The 24,183-nt window shown below is 35.5% G+C and overlaps 1 protein-coding gene across 2 annotated transcripts in view; it reads right to left on the minus strand.

Moving 5' to 3' along the window:
• BRIP1 (BRCA1 interacting helicase 1) overlaps positions 1-24,183 on the minus strand; it is a 171,474-nt gene that overhangs the window by 105,188 nt on the left and 42,103 nt on the right. For both annotated transcript variants that reach the window (XM_049860997.1, XM_049860998.1), the window contains exons 7-9: positions 8,841-9,131; positions 6,053-6,274; positions 3,203-3,402 (exon numbers count right to left, since the gene is read on the minus strand). In XM_049860997.1, the coding sequence (XP_049716954.1) occupies positions 3,203-3,402; positions 6,053-6,274; positions 8,841-9,131 (713 nt within the window). The remainder of the gene's footprint in view (positions 1-3,202; positions 3,403-6,052; positions 6,275-8,840; positions 9,132-24,183) is intronic.

Genomic DNA, 24,183 nt, shown 5'->3' on the forward strand with positions numbered 1-24,183 from the left:
AAAGGCTGAGAGCCTTCACTTTGAGAACAGAAACGAGACAAGGATGCCCACTGTCACCATTCTTATTCGACATTATACTGGAAGTCCTAGACAGAGCAATAAGAGAAATAAAAGGTATCCAAATTGGAATGGAAGAAGTAAAATTATCTCTCTTCACAGATGATATGATCTACACATAGAAGACCCTAAAGACTCCACAAGAAAACTGCTGGAATTAACAGAAGACTTTAGCAATGTTGCAGGGTATAAGATTAACACACAAAAATCAGTTGGGTTCCTCTACACTAACAAAGACGACTCCAAAAAAGAAATTAAGAAAACAATATCATTTACAATAACCCCCAAATCAATAAAATACCTAGGAATTAACCTAACCAGTGACACAAATGACTTATACAATGAAAGTCATAAAACAGTACTACTATACACTATCTACAAAAACAGAAAGATATCCTGTGCTCATGGATTGGAAGACTTAATATAGCGAAAATGTCAATTCTACCTAAAGTGATCTACAGATACAATGCAATCCTGATACAAATCTCAACAACATTCTTTACTGAAATGGAAAAACTAATGACCAACTTCATATGGAAAGGAAACAACCCTCAAACAGCCAAAGCAATAACTGAAGAAAAAGAACAAAGCAAGAGGACTCATACTCCCAGATATAAAACATACTATACAGCCACTGTAATCAAAACAGCCTGGTATTGGTTCAACAATGGACACACAGACCAGTGGAACAGAACTGAAAACTCAGAATTAAGCCCATCTGTCTATAGAAAACTGATTTTCAACAAGGGGTCAAAGTCCATTCAGTGGGACAGAAACAGTCTCTTTAACAAATGGTGCCGGCAAAACTGAATATCCACCTACAGAAAAATAAAACAGGACCCCCTACCTCACACCATACACAAAAACTAACTCAAAATAGATTAAAGACCTAAATGTTAAACCTAAAGCCATAAAATTCCTGGAGGAAAACATAAAATTCCTGAGAGAAAACTATGGAACCTAATCTTTTGTAAAAATATAATAACAAACATTACAACAAATACATGAATAGAAGACAAAACAGATAAATGGGACCTCATAAAGAATAAAAACTTATGTTTACCAAAAGATTTTATTAAAAAAGTAAATAGACAGCCTACGGACTGGGAAAAAACTTTCAAAAATGACTTATCCAATAAGGGTCTAATCTCTAAAATCTATAGAAATCTGCAACAACCCATACAAAAAGACAAACAACCTCATCACAAAATGGGAAAAGGACACGAGCAGAACTCCCACCAAAAAGGACATCCAAGCAGCCAACAAGCATATGAAAAGATGTTCCCGATCATTAGTTATTTGAAAAAAAAAAACAAAACCTATTGCTGTCAAGTTGATTCCGACTCATAAAGACCCTAGAGGACAGAGTAAAACTGCCTCATAGGGTTTCCAAGGAGTGGCTGATGGATTCAAACCGCTGAACTTTTAGTTAGCAGCCAAATGCTTAACCACTGTGCCACCAAAGATGTAAATCAAGACTACAAGAAGAAACCATCTTACCCCAGCTAAAATGGCACTGATAAAAAAATAGTAGCAACAAATATTGGTGATGATATGGGGAGATTGAAGCCCTTATACATTGCGGTGGGACTGTAAAACGGTACAATCACTATGGAAAACACTATGGCACTTTCTCAAAAAACCAGACATACAGCTACCTTATAATCCAGCAATCCCACTCCTAGGGATATACTCCAGATACCTAAAAATAATGATACAAACATATATATGCACCTATGTGCATACCTGCTTTATTCATAATAGCAAATAAATGGTAACAACCAAAGTACCCGTTAGTGGATGAATGGATAAGCAAATTGTGGTACATACACACAATGGAATGTTATATAACCATAAAAAAACAATGGTCCGGGAAACTTATCATAACGTGTGGAACTGAAGGGCATAACACTAAGCAAAATACGTCAAGTATACAAGGACAAATACCGTATGATCCCTCTTTTATAAGAAGACAAGAATAGATAAATATAGGGGCCAATGTTCCCTGGAAGTTACCAGGGAGATAAGGGGGGTGGAGAAAGTATGTTTTATACTGTAGAGACTACTTATCTTAGTGATGGGAAAAGTGGCACCAAATGTGGATGTAAAGAGCACAACACAATCGAAGTAAAAACAAGTGTTTGAGCACATATGGATGGGTATAGGCAAATTGGTATATGGGTACATAGGTAGAACACAGAGAAGTATCTATAGGTATGTATAAGTATAAACATGCAGGTTCAGGCCCATATATTCATTGAAGACACATATACAGATACTTCTCAAACATAACCAAATGCCTTACAAGATTGGTATTAGAAGTTTGAAGGCTTAAGGTCACAGTCTCATGGGACAACTCAATCAACTGACATAAGAGAGTTCATAAAAATCATGATCTGCATACTAATGAAGTAAGTTACATCTGGGGTCTTAAAGGCTTGCAAGTGGCCATCTAAGACAGAGCTACAGGTCTCTAATCACCGGGAGCAAAATAGTAAGAAAGCAATCAAAAGCTGAGAGAAGAAACAAGTATACATGAGCCACAACCTCATGTACCCTGAGGCCAGAAGAACTAGATGGTGCCCAGCTACCACCACAGACCCTTCTGACAGGGGTCACAATAGTTGGTCCCAGATAAAATGGGAGAAAAATTATGAAGCAGAATTCAAATTCTTATTTAAAAAAAAAAAAGCCAGATAAACTGGCTCAAAAGATGAGATAAGAGGACAAGGAAGCTTGAGTACTGGAAATGGAACAAACAGAACACAGTTAAAGAGAATGTTCACACATTGTGATAAATGTAAAAAAAAAAAAAAGCCATAATCCTGAACTTTAAAATAACATTAACTAAAACCCTGGCTAGTTTATAGTCAACTCAATGTCCTGTACATATCCTATGGGGCTATTAAATTATCCTGCTAAATTAGGAATAAGATTTACAATTTCAATAAAGAATTAGTTATGTTCATTATATTGTTCTGAATAAGACAAAAGTTAGACTAGCCTTCTTTTAAAAGTTTAATTGGCAATGAACAACTCATTTACCAAGTAGTCTAGTTAATCAAAATTTACTAACTTTGAAATAATAAAACATGTTTTTAATACAATGCAGCACAAATGACACTGATAACACAAATGTTCTTACTGAATGAGACTATAGCACACAGCTCGGAGGGGATCATGGTCTTTCTTCCTTATATTATTGTTTACCATACTATCTAGTTCATCTCGAGCAAACCAAAGTTGAACTTCTGTTACACTGTAACTTGCTGATTCCCGAGCACAGTCCTCAATATTATGAGCTTCATCTAAAATGACAACCTGTTCTTTCAGGTTGATATCCATCTGTAAGATAAAAGAATTTTCCTGTAAAACATTCAGCCAAAGGCAGTGCCTAATTTAACAGCAGCAGACAAGATATTTCATTTAAAATTTTATACTATAAGCTAATATTGCAAGTGCCAATCATATAAGTAACTGATTCTAGGTCTTAAATAAAACTTCTGAAGCACTCGGGCCAACCAAATAATATCAGCTCAACATTAGTGTTTCCCATTTTTCAATCCCAAAACGCTCCGCAAACCTATCAACCAAAAAATATGTGTAAAGTGAGCCTGGATCGAGGCACTGCAGGCTACATAACTGATCAGTTGTCGTCAAGTCACCTCTGACTCATAGCAACCCCGTGTGTATCAGAGTGGAATTGTACTTCAGAGGGTTTTTAATGGCTCATTTTTAGGAAGTAAATCACCAGGCCTTTCTTCTAAGGCATCTGCTTGGTAGACTCAAACCTCCAACCTTTGGGTTAGCAGCTGAGCACTCTGCTGACCACATTAAAAAAAAAAAAAAAATCCCACTATGATGGAGTCTCCAACATAATTTTTAAAACACAGTGAAAACCTTTAAAACTAGCAATGCAAGATTGAAATGTGCCTCAAAATACTAATACAGTGAAGTATATGTGTTTCATTTTAGTCTGTCCCACCACTCTTCTTTATGAGAACTGCTCTTTCCCAAACCCCATCTGATGCTGGCAGGACTGTTAACCAAGGGACATCATCACTCTCACAACAGGGGTAGGCTCATAGCCCATCCCTCTGTGGTCACAGTGACTGGTTCAGGAATGGATACGTGACCCAAGCTAAGGCAATCAGAGTAATTTCGTGGGTCACTATGAGTTGAAATCGATTCGATGGCAACTAACAACAACAACAACAATATAAGATCATGTTCTTTTTTCCAGGTTAGCTAGCTGTTCATGGTTATCTTTGTTCCCACAGGGAAAGAGTTTGCCTAAGAATACAACCATCATAAAGAAGGTAGAGTCAAGTGTCTTTTCTTAAGGTCTTTTTAAGTTGGGTTTGTGTCACTTGGCAATTGAAAGAGCCCTGACTGATACAACAAGGAAATGTACAAAGCAATTGCCAATGAATTATTTTTGAGGAACTAATAATACACAGAGAGCTGAAGAGGACTGAGAAAGAACCATGGAAAATAGGAAATACCCTAGGGTTTAAAAGATGAGTAGGATTTGGACAGACAAAGAGAGGGCAGGGCATTTCAACAGAGGTGTCATCAAAAGCAAAGAAATAGGAAAGAACACGGTATGCTCAAAAGACTATGAAGGAATTTTTGAAGGGTTCAGGTTAGAGTTCTGTAGCAGAGAAGGCTAAAAAGGCAGATCAAGATCAGACTATTGCTCACCTTGAATGTAAGCTTAAGAAATAGGAATGTAATTCCATGAGCAAACTGAGCAATTGGAGATTTTTAAGCAGGGGAACAATGTAATAAAAGTAACATTACGAAGACTGACCTGGCACTGATATGTACAATGATTCAGAGTGAAAAGACCCAGCAAAGAGGCCGGATTGTACGGTAATGAACATTGTTGTTGTTGTTACTGTGAACTGCTGTGGAGCTGGCCCTTGACTCATGCCGACCCATGCACAACAAACCAGTGTGCTCCACAGAGTTTGGCTTATTGGCTTATTTTTGGGAAGCAGAGCACCAGGTCTTTCTTCTAGTCCATCTTAGTCTGGAAACACTGCTGAGACCTGTTCAGCATCACAGCGACACACAAGCCTCAACTGCCAAATGGCTGGTGGCTGTGGCTGAGGTGCACTGGCCAGGAATTGAACCCAGGTCTCCCCTACGGAAGGCAAATATTCTACCACTGAATCACCAGTGCCCAAGGTAATAAACACAATGCCTATTAATTTTCAACTTAAAAAAACAGAAAGCTAATAAGAGTTGTGTAGTCAATAATAAAAAGAGGAATAATAATTTAATGTACCAAGCGCCTCACTTTTTGTCTTATGCTGTAACAAATGGATATCTCTAAGATAAACCAGGCAAATAAACACAAATGCTATCAACAGTTTATTTCTCAAAAGCCCAGAAAGCACAATTTGCACATGTAAGCATATTCTCCCAATATATGTTCTTCAAAACATAGTTTATTCAGGGAACTGTTTCAAAATAATTCTTTCTACTATTCATAAATGGAAAGAGTGATAGTTCAATGGATCTCAACCGAGGGCAATTTTGCTGCCCTCCCTCCCACCCCGAGGACATCTGGCAGTATCTGGAGACACTTTTGATGCCACAGCTGTGAGGATGCTACTGGCATGTAGTGTGTAGAGGCAAGGATGCTGCTAAACATCCTACAATATATAAGACAACCCATCATGACAAAGAATTATCTAGCATAAAATGTCAATAATTCCGAGGTTAAGAAACTGCTATAGTCTTCCCCTTTAGCGACTGGGTACTTAAAAATACTTATCACTTTGGAAATTAAAATAACTAGGTCTAAAATTCAGTTAATAGACCTTAGAATATATTTTCAGTAATTCAATCTGTTTATACATTTCATAAATTAAATATAAAGCAAAAAATACAGTAAAGATATTAAAACATCTAAAAGCTTTTACATATATCACTTATATTTCAGTAAGTAGGAAAAAAGTTATATAAATTTTACATATACACTCACAGTTTCCCTTATTTGTGCATCTAGAAGATAGTTGTAGGGACAAAACACTATGTCAGCATCTTCTATCAGTTCTCGCGCTGTGTAATATGGACATGCCTTTAGTTTTTTCCCCAGGCTGACAAGTTCTTCTATATCCCAGGCCTCGTGCATCCCTTGGAGAGTCTGTAATGTGTGTTGATCTCTAATTTTATGAACACCATGATAAAAATAGCAGGACTTTCCCTAAAAACAAATACGTATAACTGAAATGTAAATCAATATTAGAATAGAAGGAATAAAACAAGCTCATTTCAGATTTTTAGGAACATCATTAAAATCGTAAGGCAAATATTTTACAGAAAAGACTGATTATACCATATTTATAATCACAACTATTTTAAAGAAACTGTATCAGTTGACTCAGATAGAGCTCCAAGTCAATAGAGCTCCAGATACCCCAAATTAATTTGAAAAAAATATTTTAAAGTTGTTTGTTGTAGCTCTATCCTGATTAAACTGATATTAGCATAAAATATGTCTGGCAGAATATAAGAGAGCAATGGTATCACTGGTCACTTTCAAGGAGAACTAAGTGACTTGGGGACAGGAGTGAGAGAATTCTTCTCTACAGACCACTTTGTACCTTTGAATTTTGAACCATGTGACAGTATTACTTATTCAAATATAAATTTCTGCCTCTGGTTAAGATTATTTTTTCCTTAGTTGAAACAAAAATTAGAAAAGTGCATTACTTTTCCAGTATAGGGGCCCTTTAGTAAAGAGAACAGAGAACAAAAACACATGTGCCTTTAGATCAAGCCAAAAAATCAGAAAGTTTACACTTTAAGGGCACTTAGAATGACACTCCTGTGCAGGCTGATAGCAAAACCAGAAAAGCTCATCCATTTTAGCAGTGTAACACAACCCTGAGGGGAGTCTGTCAACAGAAGCGTTATCACACTTTAAACTCTTTTCACTCAAACTGTCAGTTATCTATTTATCATTTCGCTTGGTAATCCAGCCATAGTAAACACAGACACCTATGGTGACTTTGTAATTGGCCCTCATTACAATTCCAAATTACCCTGAGGGCTTGGGAACAAGAAAAGCAATGTTCATGTATGCCCATGAGGTAAGATTCTGAGAAAGCAATTAGGTGAAGACAAACAACCACAAGAAGATACCTTCAATTATTTATATGGGGATAACAAATTACATAATAATCTTCTCAATCGCAGTGGAAAAAAAAAGATAATGACAACGCCAGCCAAGTCTTCTTGCATAGACTAAAAAGAACCAAACCCATCGCCCTCAAGTCGATTCTGACTTATAGCAACCCTACAGGACCGAACAGAACTGCCCTGTAGTTTCCAAGGAGCGCCTGCTGGATTTGAACTGCCAACCTTTTGGTTACCAAGCATTCGAGGAATTCAGCAGATCAGTTACCCACTTATGGAAATGTGTCTACTTAAGCATGACATTTCTGGGGTTTTATCATGAAGAATTTTTTCTCTATTTCATTATATTTTTTTAACATTTGATTTTTTAATATTTTTATGGCTCCTTAAAAAGCACTTGTTAAATATATAGAATGAAGGCATTTCACAATTCCTTAGTTAGAAAGAACTTTAAAAAAAAATTAATCTGATTGTAGACCTTCAACAATGGTTTTGATTCAGTAATTATGCCTTTTCTTTCTGGCTCTGAACAAGTCATTTAAGTTTTTCCACTGGAGCCCTTAGTACTTATAGTTCATATTCTCATAATGTTTGAATATTTATTAAAGTGTCTTTTGAATATCCCCAAATAAAGCTTGAAAATATTAGGATCTAATTTTTAAAAACTGAGGATAAAAACTGTAATACAAAATAACTTCTCATGTTATATGGTAAGGAGATGATAAACTAATGAAATAAAACTCAGTTTTTTATGTAGAACCAACTATAATAACATACTAATGAAAGACAGAACAACTCCAAAAAATAATAAAATACCATTGGTTGTTTCATATACTACCAATTTATAGTTCACTGATAATTTCTGGTGTAATTCCAGACTTGAAACTTTAGAGTAACTTAGTTATCGTCCTGGTACATAGATTCCCAAACTAATACTTTCAAAAAACTATTTTAAAATTATCTAAGTTTTTAGTAAGAAAGACTTCCTTTTTTCCATCTGCTCTAGATTCATTTATTCTAGATTTTCCTGACAAATTTCAAAATCTCCAACATCTCTTTAAAGTTAATAATTTAATATTTTTGAAAAGAAGTCTGAACTAATCAGAATTATGATACAAGGTAATCATTGTATTTCTCATTAAATTAAAAAACATCTCAAATTTTACTGAGAACCTAAATAAAATTTTCAAATATGTAAAACATTATTAAGCTGAGTCATTTAAACACTTTTACCTCTGTATATGACATCATCCATGTTTGACTATTTTTGTTAGATTTTAAAAGAAGATAGTAAGAAGACATCTGACTACAATAAAAATTAATTTCAAGGAATTAAATACCACCAATCTTTAGGGCCAAAACCCATCATTTTAAACTACAATAAAGATTTTCTTATGGTAAAAGTTTTTCAAAAAATACCAATACTAGCAATGAATCTGATTTTTACAAGTACTTAATTATCAGTGGAAATGTACATATAAAACACGTATTGTACAGTTTGAATCTTTTCAGCCTTAATTTTTTTTCCTTGGAAACTCTATGGAGCAGTTCTACTCTGTCCTATAGGGTCGCTATGAGTCAGAATTGACTCGATGGCACTGGGTTTTTTAAAACCAAATAACTTTACTTACATTTTTCCCATCTAGCAATTCCATGCATTTTTCTTTTCTGTTGAAGTTACCAACTGCTTCAGGATGGACACAAGTATGATCCCTGCTAGAAAGAATAGTCATTGGGACCCCTGAGTACGCTGTCCTCCGGAGCTCTCTAGTAATCTGAGCAATCTGCTTGTGTGTGCGTGTCCCAAAATATATTTTGGGTATCTTCGATTTCCCTCCATGATCCTTCTTAATGGCATTTGAAGAATCTTGACTGTTTCCTTGTTTAGGAGAACAACAGCACCTAGAACAGTGGCCAGGGGGCTGTGACAAAGGAAAGAAAAATTAATGTCAGGACTACCATAAAAAAAATGTTATCAAACTTCTCATGGAATCAAAACCTAAAAGTAAAGAATCACAAATGCCAAAGACAAATTTCAGTATTTAAAACTTGCGTGGAAAAAAAAAAACCTGAAAATTCCATTTCAAATAGGTTTTTAAGTTATAAATGATGTTTCTATATTTGTACTGCTTTCTAACATACCAGTTTTTAATTTCAGTTTTAAGTACATTTTAATTCTCCCCTTTCACAAATTATAATAATGATAAGAGTGGAGAACTATTTTAAGTTTTGCTTAAGTTTCATTGCAAACTTTTCGATATTATAGTTTAGAGTCGATGGTGTTGTTTTCGTTAAGAGCATAATCTACTTAAATATCCCATAACTTACTAATTAACAAAAGCATTTTAAACATAGTTTACAAATGAATAGAAATAAGTTAAATCTAAAGTATCACGAAAAAATGCTTCCCTGGCAAAGATACAAAAATTAATGCAAAATATTAATATTTAATAACGAAGGCAGACTGCTTGTGTGGAACAAGTACATCTGAAATTCAATGACCTGTCATGGAATGCAAACCTATCACTAAAATTGTCATTCAGGATAGTTTTTCCTGGACAATTTCGCTCATAATTCAACTTCATAATTGAAATAGTTATATAAATGTCCTCTTAAATATACCATATGGAACATCAGGAATGCAGTTAATATTTACCTTGATTTTTCTCTCCCATTTCTAAATTCTTAGAAATTAAAAGAAAAAAAGTTTAATGCTATATATTAGAGCCCACAGGTTCTGAATAATTACTCACTTCTCAGCCTCAATTACTACACCAAATGAGATAGAATGAAGGCTCGTTTAAGACAAATGCTGAGAAATGGTTAGTTTATAGAAATGGTCAAGATGAGAAAAAAAGCTAAACTGCACAGTAGCTTTAAAAGAATTTGTACTGGAGAGTTTTAGTTTAGGAGAACAAATACTCTACCTGACCGAAGATTTTTTTTTTTTTAATTGTAATCAGTAAGATTAGCCTTCACAAACAAATGCTAAGTCATAGCATGTTACACCACAATACTGGGGATCAAGCTGTCTTTTAGCCTCAACTCAGTGAAAAAGCAAGTTCAAATTACTCCCCAGTCTCGCTCAACCTTGTCCGCCATTAAATATTACAATACATGATAGAATGGATGTAAATGTGACCCCTCTGGAGCTGTCACTCACTGGGATAAAAGGTTCACTGATGTGCCAAATAAACAGTCAGTCAGAGCAGATAAAGTTACAGCCATGCTGGAATTGTTACATTCCCCTCTCAGGTTGCCAGTAACAGCAGATTTCATTACCGACTGCTGCCACATTAAATAGCCAGTTCCAAATATCCTGCCTTCTATATTGAATAATTACTTATTCACTGAAAGGATAAAAAGAAGAGTTATGAATGGGGCTCTTGTCAACAGGGAGGCAGGAAACAGCTGACATGTGGTGTATGTTACATATGTTGCAAAATCCAACAATTTATGGTCACACAGAAAACGGAATGCAAGTTATATCATGTATTTCTGACTCAATCCCTTTTTGGTCTTAGAAATTATCACATTAATTAATTAGCATACTAAAAGAATTAATGTAACTCGAGGTAGCAGAATTAGTGTGCTTTTTCATAATGCAATCTTTTCACTCAATTACACCTTTTCTCCTCTTCGTGATACAGTTAAATTCATTCTGAACATAAGAATGCTAGGGTCCAATGAATCATTACACACTATATGGAAATATATCTGAGCAAAAAGGTAACCCAATAAAGTGGACTTTTGTCAAGCAATTCAATAAAACTTTTTCTCAAGGCTTGGACAACCTACTTTTTTTGGATGTAACAATTTTCAACATCAGTGCCATTTAATTTTTTTACCAACCACTCTTAATTTTGGAATCAAAATTTTTCCTGACAAAAAATTCAAACAACACAGAAACAGACAACAGGTCAACTTCCCCTACCACGAATAACTTAGTGTATAACTTACAGATCTTTATATATATATATATATATATATATATATAATACACACATATATATATATCTTTCATGTAAATATTTTCAAATAAAAAGAAATGTTATTACGCAGTTTTATAACCTGCTACTCTGTATTTCACATTTTTTTATTTGTAAAAGTGGTGGATTTGGCACTAATAATTTAAATGAAAGGTCTGCTTATCTTAAAATGTTGTGCTTGTAGCTGTACTAACAAAATCAAAAGATCCCACAGCTAGAAACTGTCTAGAGTTCTTTTACTTCAACAAAAGACTAGGAAGTTTTCTGGTTTCAGAAAACTTCTCCCACTACAGCAGCTTTAAGCAGGTACCTTAAATCTTGTTTTTCATTCCATAATTGAGAAAATCATAAACCACAGCTGATTTTACTTAAACAAGTTCCTGCTTGTTTGTTAGGTTTTAAAGCGCTCTGAAATTACATCATTTATGAATTTGAGGCAGACTCTTCAAAAAGATGGTTTTTCAATGGATGGTTTCGGAAGTAGAAGATAGAAACTAAGAAGTTAATTTTTTTTCTTTTGCATTATTAAAGAAGAATTATTTCTTCAGAAGTGACTTCTATTGAAGTTTCTATTTAAATGATTTGGACAATCACATTGGAAGATGGAAAAAACTGAATGTGACAGAACAGAGTTTCAAAAAGACATTTCATATAATAACAAAAGAGAATTATTTGTACTTATAATCAGCAAATTTCAATGCTACAGGAAAGCGAGAAAAATGATTTCAATGATAGTGACAGGAGGTGAGAACATCCTCCGATCCGATTAACAGGTTAACACTTCATGGACTCTCTCTAAAATTATTTGATATAGGAGTCCTGAAATAATTAGATGAATAATTTTATATCTCTAAGTATTTCTCCCGGTCAGAAGCACCTGTTTACAAATGTTAAGATTTGTCTTTCATAGGAATGTTCTCTTTTTGCTTTTGCTCTTGAAATTTACAGAGACTGTTTTAAGAGATGGGAGAACAAATTTTAAAATATTCACTCTCAGCCAGTATATCTGAAGGTTAAGGGAAATAAAACTCATGGGCTCCTAAAAACCTGTAATCTCTAAGAGGTACAAGTAAGTGGCTACACCAAGTGGCAGAATTGAACTCTCAGCTAGAACCTGTCTAGAGTTCTTTTACTTCAGCAAAAAACTAGGAATCCCAACCAAATAACAGCAAAATTATATTATCTTTTAAAGAAAAACACAAAGGATACATACATGTGGGTGTGACTGCTGTTATTATTTCCATATGCAGGACTCAACTGTTTAAAAAATACATCTGAAATCTGCAATAGCCAAAACCGTACTTAGAAGATCAGCAACGAAGGATTTTTAGAAAAACTTTCTTGTACTTAAGAATTGCTTTTTATTCCTTCTCATCCTGCTAAATAAGGGCAGATACTAAATTTTTTGAAAAAATTACATAGGATTAGAAGATATAATCTTAAAACCAAAGACTAACTCTTCACCACTATTTCTTTCAGATTGCTATAATTAGAAGTTCAAATAGCATAAGATACTACAATGTCAACTTCTAAAGTTTCGTTACTTTCTCCAATCTTTCCCCGCCATACACACAAAAATTATTTCCATACCTAAATACAGTTAAAAATAAGCATGGTGATTAAATATTTTTAGAAGTGGAAAAGAATAAAGAAATAGTTAGAAACTAATTTCACTGCCAGGAAGAAATACACAAAAAAAGGAAAAAAGAGACCAAAAAGAAGCTTATTACGTGAAATAAAGGGAAATCTATGTCAATAAAACAGTAACATATTTTTCCTTAACTTTCCACACGTACATATATTGTCTTTCCAACCACACTGCAAATTCCTTGAGGACCTCAACGATGTTCCGTAATTCTTTACTATCTCATTCACTGAGCATGGTGCTGTGCACATAACTGAAACTTATTTTTAATTGATGGACTATGATTAATGTCCCTAAATCAACTATTGTACCTATTCATCATGTTTTATTTATTTGATAGACACAATCTGAAGTTGGAGCTAGTGGCACAGTGGTTAAGAGCTAGGGCTGCTAACCAAGAGGTCAGCAGCTCGAATCCACCAGCCGCTCCTTGGAAACCCTATGGGGGCAGTTCTACTCCGTCCTATGTGGTTGCTATGAGTTGGAATCGACTCGACAGCACTGGGTTTGGTTTTTTGGTTTTGGGTATCAAAAAGTTACTTCAAAAACAACAGGTTAGCTTTTAAAAGAGAAAGTACATGACAATTCATTATTTTTCCAGGTTAAAAAATTTTGTGATGCTAATCTTTCAGTCATTTTAGCTGTGACTGACACATAGTTTGTATATTCATTAAATGAATTACAACTATCATTTGTTAAGGCTGTACCTGTGCTAAGTACTTTATATGTACTATCTCATTTCATTCATTCATTCAAAAACCTTTAGAATTCCCACTATACCAAACCAAACACAAGATAATGACAAGATCTCACCTCATCTTACTGACAATGAGTGCTTTACTCTTTAGTTGTTCTACAAACTACAGATTTTGTAGTCTATCAATTAGCAATCTCACTCATGAATTAAGGAACTGTTTAAGGTTAGTCTCTCAGTACATTATTTTCCGAACATAATTATAAAATATTCCTAAGATTAAGCTATAAACTTCACAAAAACTACTTCAACTTATTAATATTTAAACTGAATGCCATATTCTTATACAAATAACACGCCCTCCCACGAGGTATGCGTCTGTCCTATGCTAATTGTTCTTTTACAGCAAGATGTAAAAAAAATTAGCATAGCAGCACTTAGGAAAATATCTCAAAGGGGAAGGTTGTGGTTGGCCAACAAACGTAGAAGGCATGTATTAGTTACATAAAAAATACAGCATTTTCTAACATGATTCATTTTATGTTCTATTCCAAAAAACAAACCTAAGTCATTGCCATTGAACCTATTCCAACTCATAGCAACCTTATAGGCCAGAGTAGAACTGCCCCAAAGGGTGCCCAAGGAGCAGCTGGTGGATTGGAACTGCCAACCTTTTGGTTAGCAGCCGAGCTCTTAACCACTGCATCACCAGGGCTCCTATGTTCTACTGGGGTGGGTGGGGACCTCTCAATAAAAGACGCTAGAGCAAGGGTCAGGAAACTTTTTCCATAAAAGACCAAATGGTAAATATTTTAGGTTTTGCAGGCCATGTGGTCTCTGTCCCTACACAGGAAAATATCTTTATGAGGTAAAAGTAGGGAAGTATTTCGTAAATAATACACCAAAAGCACAAAAGACTGAAATTGTTAAAATGTATTTAAATACAATGTAAAGCTTCTCATTAAATGTAAAATTTCTATTTCAATGTAAATGTAAAATTAATTTAGTGTAAACAAGTATAATACACATTAAAATGTAAAACTTCTATTTAAAAAGACAGGCCCTCAAAAAAAAAAGGGTACCGACTGAGAAGGTATTTGCAATACATAGAACCAACTGAGGATTAGTATCCATAATACATAAAGAGCTCCAACAAATCAATTTTAAAAAGACAAACCCAAAGAATGGCCAAGAACAGGGAAGTCAGAGAAGAGAAAAGCTGAAAGGTCAATCAACATCTGAAAAGATCTCCAACCTAATTAATGCTCAATCTCACTTGTAATTAGGAAAATGCAAATTAAAACCATAACTAGATTCCATTTCACATCTACCAGATTGGGTGCTGGAGAGGAAATAAAGCAATCCTCATACATTACTGATTCAAATACTATATCCACTTTGGAGAATAAGTGGTAGTCCAGTAAAATTTAAGATACATATCTCCTTTCACTCTGTATGACAGTGCTACGTATAAAACCGGTTGTTGTCAAGTCAATTTCAACTCATGGTGACCCCATGTGTGTCAGAATAGAATCGCGCCCCACAGGGTTTCCAGTAAGTGGTTTTTCAGTAGCTCACCAGACCTTTCTTCCTAGGGGCCTACAGGTGGACTCAAACCTCCAATCTTTTGGTTAGCAGCCAAGTGCATAAACCATTAGTACTATGCAGCGAATCAGTGCTAAGTATATATACTAGAGAAACTCCTGCTCATCAAGACAGATAGGAGTAAAATATTCATTGCGATACTGTTTTAACAGTGAGGAAAGCAAGCTAATTATATCAGCAGAAGAATGGGTAAATACTGTTTTTTTTGTTTTTGTTTTTCAGTCAATGGAATACTATAAAAACAACAAAAACACAAAAAACAGTTGCTATCAAGCGGATTCCGATTCATGGTAACCCTATGTGTTACAGAGTAGAGCTGTGCTCCATGGAGTTTTCACGGCTGTGACTTTTTGGAAGCAGATTACCAGGCCTTTCTTCCGAGGCATGTCTGTTGGGTTCAAACTGCCACCCTTTATGGTCAGTAGTTAAGTGCTTCAATGAAAAAAATGTAGACAGGTTTAAAAAAAAATGCTTTCAGCAGGCTGAATACGACAAACAAAATTTTATTCTCCCAATAAAGTTCCAAACAAATTAATAATAGAAATAATAATATAAAAACTTTAGGTAGAGAATTACAAATTCCCACTATTGCAGATAATCCTTGGAGCTATGAATTATGCCTCACAAATATACCTGAAAAATGCTACAAGGGCTGCAAAAGAAACATAATACATCAAATATATTCTGGTTTCTCTTTAGCCGCTTAATGCCTACCATAAGACAGAATAGCTTTCACCTTAACCCCTCCTCACCAACAATTTTCAACCTAATCTATCAGAACAAGAGTTCTTAACTTAGAGTCCATGCACTGTTGTAGAGGGTCTGAGATCTGCCAGAAGCTACAGACACAATTTTGTGTGCACGTCTAAAAAGAGAGTCCATTAACTTTTATTAGGTGCTCAAAGAGGTTTGTGACTGATTTGGGTGGTGGCTTTGTTTTAGAATTTATGTCTCACTTTATAATGGAAATCAAATGGAAGACACATTTATTCTGTAAAGAAACAAAACAAGTTGACAGTCAAAAGAAGATAACTTGATAAATTATTCTGTACTGCTTGTAAACTCATTTCTATTTTAATATTTGTCATAGTTTCCTAATATTAACATAAGGTCAAAATACTTAGATAGTTCACAAATGTTGATTTCTAACTTCATTTTACAGATGAAAAAAGTACAATGTAAAAGATTTCAAGTTGCCACAAAATACACAATAAATTTGTGAAGTTGGACCTCATAACCTTAAATCTTACAATGAACTAAATTAACTAGGCAAAAAAAGCAAACTATTGCTCTTCTTTATTTCAAAAAATTTGACACATAAAGAGCTAATGGCAAAAAGACAATGAGTATACAATTATATTATGATCTTTGAGGCACAAAAAAGAGGGTTTATTATTAACCTTTATCAACCATTTGCTGTTGTCAAGGCTTCTAAATAGTTACTGAATGTTGTATAAATCTCACATAAGCACACACTCTAGTGATAGCAAAAGTGACGTAACTATAGCTTTTCAAGTATTCTTTTTTAAAAAATTCAAACAGTAGTACTGCTCTGCCATCAGTTTCATGATTAAACCACACAAAGCAGCTGTTTATCCACTCACAGCAACCAGCAGGTGAACCTGATTCAATATTTATCACAGGCTTTCACAGATCACTGCTAACCAAGCGAACATTTTAATTAAGCTGGAACTTGCTTCAAAGAGCTCATTCAAGATGTCAATCAGCAGCTAGAGGGATCAGATACAGTGTCAGGTGAGAGTGTGTAATACAAATCCACAACTTTCTTCATCCCATCGCTGTAAATTAGCCTGCTCTAAGGTTCAGACTCTGATTGTAACAGACTGCCAGTCTCCTGGAATGTGTAACTGAAGTCACTCAAATTCTATTGTGAAGGTTGTAAGCAATATGTTAAACTGCAATGGGCTAGCACATTAAGACAGATCCTTTTCACGGTTGTTTTTTGATACCATAAGTGTGTGTTACCCTACTCTCCACTTACTGTTTACTTTCTTGCCTAGTGTAAATGCAGATTCCTTAACACAATTGCCCCAGTTTCTGAAAAGTCTGTTTCAGTAGAATTAATCAAGGATGATCTAAAGGGTATAATTTTCATCTAAATTTATACTAGAACAATCTTATTCCATAAGAATTCTCAGTTTAAGAAGAATCAAAGATGAGAAAGGGAGAGAAAAAGGGACAGCTCTTCCTTACAGAAGAACGTCAGCTAATAAATGTAAATGGAACGATAGAATTTTTAAAATCACCATTTTGCAACTTCCATGTAGTAAATGATTCAGGCAGCCTACATAAACAGATGCTAAAATTAGTGGGGGAAAAGTTGTTGAGCAACAGAATATTCCCATAGTCTCCAAGTATCACCCCACAGATTACTTACTAATTAGAAGAGGAAAATGTACCTTTACAACGGAGAGATCTGGTAGTCACCACCTTGACCAAGTGGTTAAACTTTGCATCCTCAGTAGTGGGACAAATTACTATCATGTACCTCTTGATGTGATATAATAACGAACATTTTTATGTGTCCTTCTTGAACAAAACCACAAGACTATGGAATCCAGGCAATCACGATATGAATCAAAAAGAATCCTGGAGTACTAGCAGCAAAAGACAAAATAAATACATTGCTTCATCAAAATAAAAAATTTTTGTTCAATAAAGTGAAAAGACAACCTACGGAATGGGAGAAAAATTTTGGGACCCACATACACGCTAAGGTTTTATATATATGTATAGATAGATAGATGATTGATACAGTTTTTTTTTTTAATCATGCTTTAGGTGAAAGTTTACAGGACATATCAGTTTCTCGTTAAACAATTAGTACCCAAATTGTTTTGTGACACTGGTTCTCAACCCCACGAAGTATCAACACTCTCCGCTTCCTGACATCAGGTTTCCCATTTCCATTTATCCAGTTTTCCTGACCCTTCCTGCCTTCCTGTCTTTGCTTTTGGGCTGGGTGCCCATTTAGTCTCGTATACATGGTTGAACTACATGTGTTACCGTTTTATAGGGCTGTCTAAACTTCGGCTGAAGGGTGAATTTCAGGAGTGACTTCAGTACTGAGTTAAAAGGGTGTCTGGAGGCCATACTCTCGGGGTTTCTTCAGTCTCTGTCAGACCAGTAAGTCTGGTCTTTTTTGTGGGTTTGAATTTTATTCTACAGTCTTCTCCCACTCTGTCCAGGACTCTTTATTGTGATGCCTGTCAGAACAGTAGGTGGTGCTAGCCAGGCACCATCTAGCTGTTCTGGGCTCAGTCTGGTTGAGGCTGTGGTAGTTGTGGTCCATTAGTCCTTTGGACTAATCTTTCCCTCGCGTCTTTGGTTTTCTTCATTCTCCTTTGCTCCAAACAGGGTGGGATGAGTAGATGTATCTTAGATGGCCACTCACAAGCTTTTAAGCCTACAGATTTACTCAACAAAGTGAGATGTAGAATATTTTCTTTATAAACTACGTTATGCCAACTGAGCTAGATGTCCCCTAAGACCATGGTCCCCAGCCCTCAGCCCAGTAACTCGGTCCCTCAGGGACCAATAAGTTTTAATATTCAGAATATGTAAATAACTCTACAATTTAACAATAAAAAGACAAACAACCCAATTAAAGCACGAGCAAAGAATATGAATTGGCATTTCACTGGAGAAGTCATACAAATGGCCAATAAGCACATGAAGAGATGCTCGACATATTAGCCATTATGGAGATGCAAATGAAAACTACAATGAGATATCACTTCACTCTCACTAGGATGATTAAGGTTAAAAAAACAGAAAACAACAAATGCTGACAAGTATGTAGCGAAAATGGAACCTTCATCCATTGCTGGTGGGAATGCAAAATTGTACAGCCACTGTGGAAAACAGTTTGGCAGTTCCTCAGAAAGTTAAACATAGAAATCCCATATGAGTCAGCAATCCCACTCCTAGGTATAGACCCAAGAGACTTGAAGCAGCGATGCAAACAGACACATGTACACCAATGTTCAATGCAGCACTGTTCACAATAGTCAAAAGGTGGAAACAATCTAAATGTCCAACGACAGATGAATGGATAAACAAAAAGTGGTACATACACACAATGGAATATTACTCAGTCATAAAAAGAAATAAAGTCTTGATACATGCTACAACATAGATGAACCCTGAAAACATCTGCTGAAGGAAAAAAGGCAATCACTTACAAGAAATAAGAATACCTAGTAAAGAATGTCTGCCTTGAGCATTGTGCTCTTTTAAGATGTATTTATATGGGATCAAATTGACAACAGCAACTCAAAAGATTAGATACGAACATTATGGGGCAGTGAGCTTATGTTAATAGAGGAGGAACAACTCAGAAAAGGAGGGTGAAAATAGCTGCCCAACTTGAAGAATGTCATCAATGTCACTGAAATGTACATGTAGAAATTTTTGAAATGGTGTATGTTCTGCTCTGTATATTCTCAACAACAAAAATAAAAGAAATTATATATATAAAAAAAGAATAAATGTCTAGTGACCAGTTTATTAGCAGTTACCATGCATAGGAGGGAGGCAGATGGGGGATCAGTGTTAGGAAGCATGAGTTTCTGTTTACAGTGATGGGAAATTTGACAATGATTGGGGGTGATGGTTGCACAACATGATTAATGTAATTAATATCACTAAATTGTATACCTGAAAAATGTTGAATTGGCAAATGTTGTGTTATATATACTTTTATAACAATGAAAAAAAATTCAGGAAGAGAGAAACTGTGGTAAAAAAAAGATGTAGAAGTATTATTTAGTTGGTCAAAATTCAACTATACACTTATGTGCACTTATATATTATACTTTGAAAGGCTTTTAAAAAATCCTATCCCTTGGAATGTTGGTGATTATTTTCTCCTTTATTGTATTTTGGTATATTTCAAACTTTCTTCAATAACCTAACTTTTAAATAAGAAAACAAAAGTTATCCTATCAAGTTATCTTCCACATATTGACCAACATGTTATAAACAAAGCCTATATATTAGGGGTTTTTGTTTCTTTATTAAAATTATATATGTAAGTTATCATCAATACGGAAACCCTGGTGGTGTAGTGGTTAAGTGCTACAGCTGCTAACCAAAGGGTCGGCAGTTCGAATCCGCCAGGCGCCCCGTGGAAACTCTATGGGGCAGTTCTAGTCTGTCCTGTAGGGTCGCTATGAGTCGGAATTGACTCGATGGCACTGGGTTTGGTATTATCAATACAAGTCTCTAAAAAAGCACTACTCACTAGAACTTTCTGTGATGATGGAAAAGGTCTACATCTGTACTATTCAATATACTCAGCAGTAGCCACATTTGGCTACCAGGCACTTGAGATGTGATTAGCACAACTGAGGAACTGAATTTTTAATTTTAATTAATTTAAATAAATAGCCACATGTGGCTAATGGTTACCGTATCAGACAGCATAGCTCTGAAATATTACCTAAGGTTTTAGATCCTATAGTGTTTGCAATGGTCACTCTGTGTGTGTGTATGTGTGTTTGTGTGTGTGCCTGTGTATGTGAAATGTTTATGTTAACTCTGTAAATTCAAGTTAGAGAACAAAAGGTAAAAGTATACTGTAAAACTTTGTTCCCATGTAAAACAGGTTCTGCAGGGCTGCAGCTCATAAAAACGAGATCCACAATTTCTGTAGATTAGTAAGCTTTTCATTCTAATCTTTATCTAACTCCAATAAGAATGCCAGAGAGTTTTTTTTTTTTTTTTTTGCAATCTGAAGAAAAGTGTTTCTAAATTTAATCTGGAGCCACAACAGATGGACTCGGATAGAACAAGAGAAGAAAATGAAACAGAACACAAATTCTTAAAAAGTCCAGACTTACTGGACCAGTTGAGACTGGAGAACTCCTGAGACTACTGCCCCGAAATACTGTTTAAACCTTCCACCGAAAATATCCTGAGATCACCTTTTAGCAAAATAACATATTGGCACACAAAGGATATTACCTATGAGGATGGGAAAATCCATTAAAAAACTATATGAGACTAAAGGTCAACAATTACTCTAAAACAAAGATGAGAAGACAATGGGAGAGGGAGGGAAACTAGAGTACTGGAAACAGAACAACCAGAACACAATGAGAATGCTGACAATGTTGACACATTGTGAAAAATGTAACTGTCACTGAACAACTTACGTAGAAACTGTCAGATAGAAACCTAATTTGCTATGTAAATTTTCACTGAAAACATAATAAAATACCATTTAAAAAATAAAATAAATTTAATCTAGAAAATAAACCAGTAAAAGAATAACCAAAAACTTTTAGAAAAAGATAAGGAGGACATATATTCTTACACGTGTATGAATTTAGTATATACAATAAAGATGCTGCACAAGGGACCTATGTGGACATGTGTCCAGCCCTTTTCTCTGAAAACAGCACATCCTCTCTAGCCCCTACTGAAAGAGTAGACTCAATACCCACATTAATAACGCATGAGCATGCCTACACACACTCCCAGGTATACTGATTAGATCAGGAAGGAATGCCTAACTTGTAAGACCAATTACGGTAGATTCACTTTCCTAGGAATTTGTATTCGGGACATTACGACTGAATTATTAACTACAGGGAACAGAACCAGAACATTTCATAGACTTTAAGCCTTCTCTTTTGAGATGTCACAAAAGGTCATATGAAAGAGGATAAATGACCAGAAAAGCCAGTCTAGAAAAAAATGAGAAAACTCTGCAGAGAGAGGCAGAGATGACACACTTGAGGCCCCAAAAAGAACAGAGAAGCTCCCTAAAAACATCAGCATTCCAATGAGGACAGCTGTATCTCCTGCTTGATCTTTGAGTGAGTTTCTATTTTGTAAACAAGCCACCTCTGATTAAGTCAGCTGGCATTTCAAATCACTAAGAAAATTATCTGATTAATATTTAAACAAATGACTGTTTGGAAAAAATTAGTTAGATCCTACTTCCCACATTACAACAAAATAATTTACACATGGATTAAAGATTAATACATCAAAACTGGAGCCATGAGACTTCTAGTCCAATATGGTAGATTGATTAGGCACACACATTTGCCTGCCATCCCTCCTAAAACACCACTGAAATAAAATTAGGTTGCAATTGAGGTCTGAAACTGGCAGCCCACAAAAAATGTCTCTGGTTGACAATTGTGTTTTGAATGGCCGCACAGGGTTTTAAAAATCTGAACCACTTAAAAATTGTGAGATGAAAATCCACAGTTTTGGCTTCTTTGAAAAACTAGATGATTGGCAGCACTGGGCCTACTACATCCCTTCAGAGAAGCAATCAGCCAATGCTGAGTCAACTGAGTAAACATTTAGATAGGGCATACTCTTCAGATATCACACTCCCTGTCACTCAAACAATGTAATCACATGCACTTATACTAGCCTCCTTCATTCATTCATGTCACCTGTCTGGTGATCATTAAAGTTGCCAACTCTTAGTATACCAAAAATAAAAAACCAAACCCTTTGCCACTGAGTCTATTCTGACCCATAGCAGCCCTATAGGAGAGAGTAGAACTGCCCCCACAGGGTTTCCGAGGAGCACCTGGTGGATTTGAACTGCCGACCTTTTAGTTAGCAGCCACAGTGCTTAACCATTACACCACCAGGGTTTCCAACTCCTAGTATAGAAGTACAAAAAGGAATAAAGCCATAACAACCAAGAATACGGAGGAAGGATTCACCAATAAATGAAGGAGTTCAACACATTTCTAGAAATTTAGGAGCAGCTAACAATAAAACAGGTGGATAAAACTGGGGCATGGAATTCATGGCAAGTGTGCCAACAGGGTAGCCCTGGTGGTGCAGTGGTTAAGAGTTTGGCTGCGAACCAAAAGGGCAGCAGTTTGTATCCACCAGCTGCTCCTTAGAAACCCTATGGGGCAGTTCTACTCTGTTCTATAGGGTCACTATGAGTCGGAATAGACTTGATGGCAAAAGGTTTGGTGCTAAAGGGAGTTGGGAACCATCTTGCTCAATGGAACCCTACTCAGTTAGCAGGTACAATGAAGGAAGAGAGTGATAAGTAGGGTTGATTTGACAAGCAGGAAAACTGACCTAATGAGCATCCCTACCTATCTCTTCCACTCCCTGTTACAGAACTGCAGGCAGTTAGTAGACACCAAATGCCTCTTTCTCTAAAGAAACAGAATAAAATATATGAGAAAGCTTAAGCTTCTAGGATGAATGCAGGCTTAGGTGTTAACTTCTCTGAATTCAGTCCACCTCATTCTCACTTCTGAAAGGCCCACAGCCTCATAACCAGTTCCCTGCCTAATTAAAAAAATACTTTTGCCTTTACTATGTTCCAATATCTAGCTACGAAACATTCAATTGACCCAAAAGCTGAAAAAAGCCTACACCCACAACCCAATCCTTCTGCCTTAAATATAAACTGATGATTACAGATGATCAGCATACGAGAAAACCAACAGCTTAAAAGAGATAAAGACCACAGTAAAACAAATGAAAATTCACTCTGGTTAAAACTCATATTACTTAGGGGTCATTTGGAAAAAAATGACAAAGACAAAAAACTAAACTCTCATTAATGTATTCAAGAAAATAGTATATCCTTCGAGATTAAAAATCTAATTGCTGAAAACAATAGAAGGGTTGAAGTAACAAAGGGAATTTTCCTAAATTAAAGAAGGCGCTGAGTCTTCAATATAATAAAACCTACTGAGTAACTAGTACAATGAATGAAAAAGACCCCTACCTAGACATTCAGCTATAGGAAATTATAAACACAAATTACAAAACAGTCATTCATTTAGAATGCAATACAGTCACGAAAAATGACATAGAATGTTACACCCACTACGAAAAACAGTTTGGCAGTTCCTCAAAAAGTTGAACATATATCATGAAAGATGAAAAACTGACCACCCAAGAAGCTCAACCCCATATAGGATAGACCCTAAAAGAAGATGACCAAGGCATATCATAATCACACTTGCTAAAACCAAAGACAAAGAATCCTGAGAGCAGCTCAAGAAAAACAAAAA

The sequence above is a fragment of the Elephas maximus genome, chromosome 19 (assembly GCF_024166365.1).
Source record: "Elephas maximus indicus isolate mEleMax1 chromosome 19, mEleMax1 primary haplotype, whole genome shotgun sequence".
NCBI lineage: Eukaryota > Metazoa > Chordata > Mammalia > Proboscidea > Elephantidae > Elephas > Elephas maximus.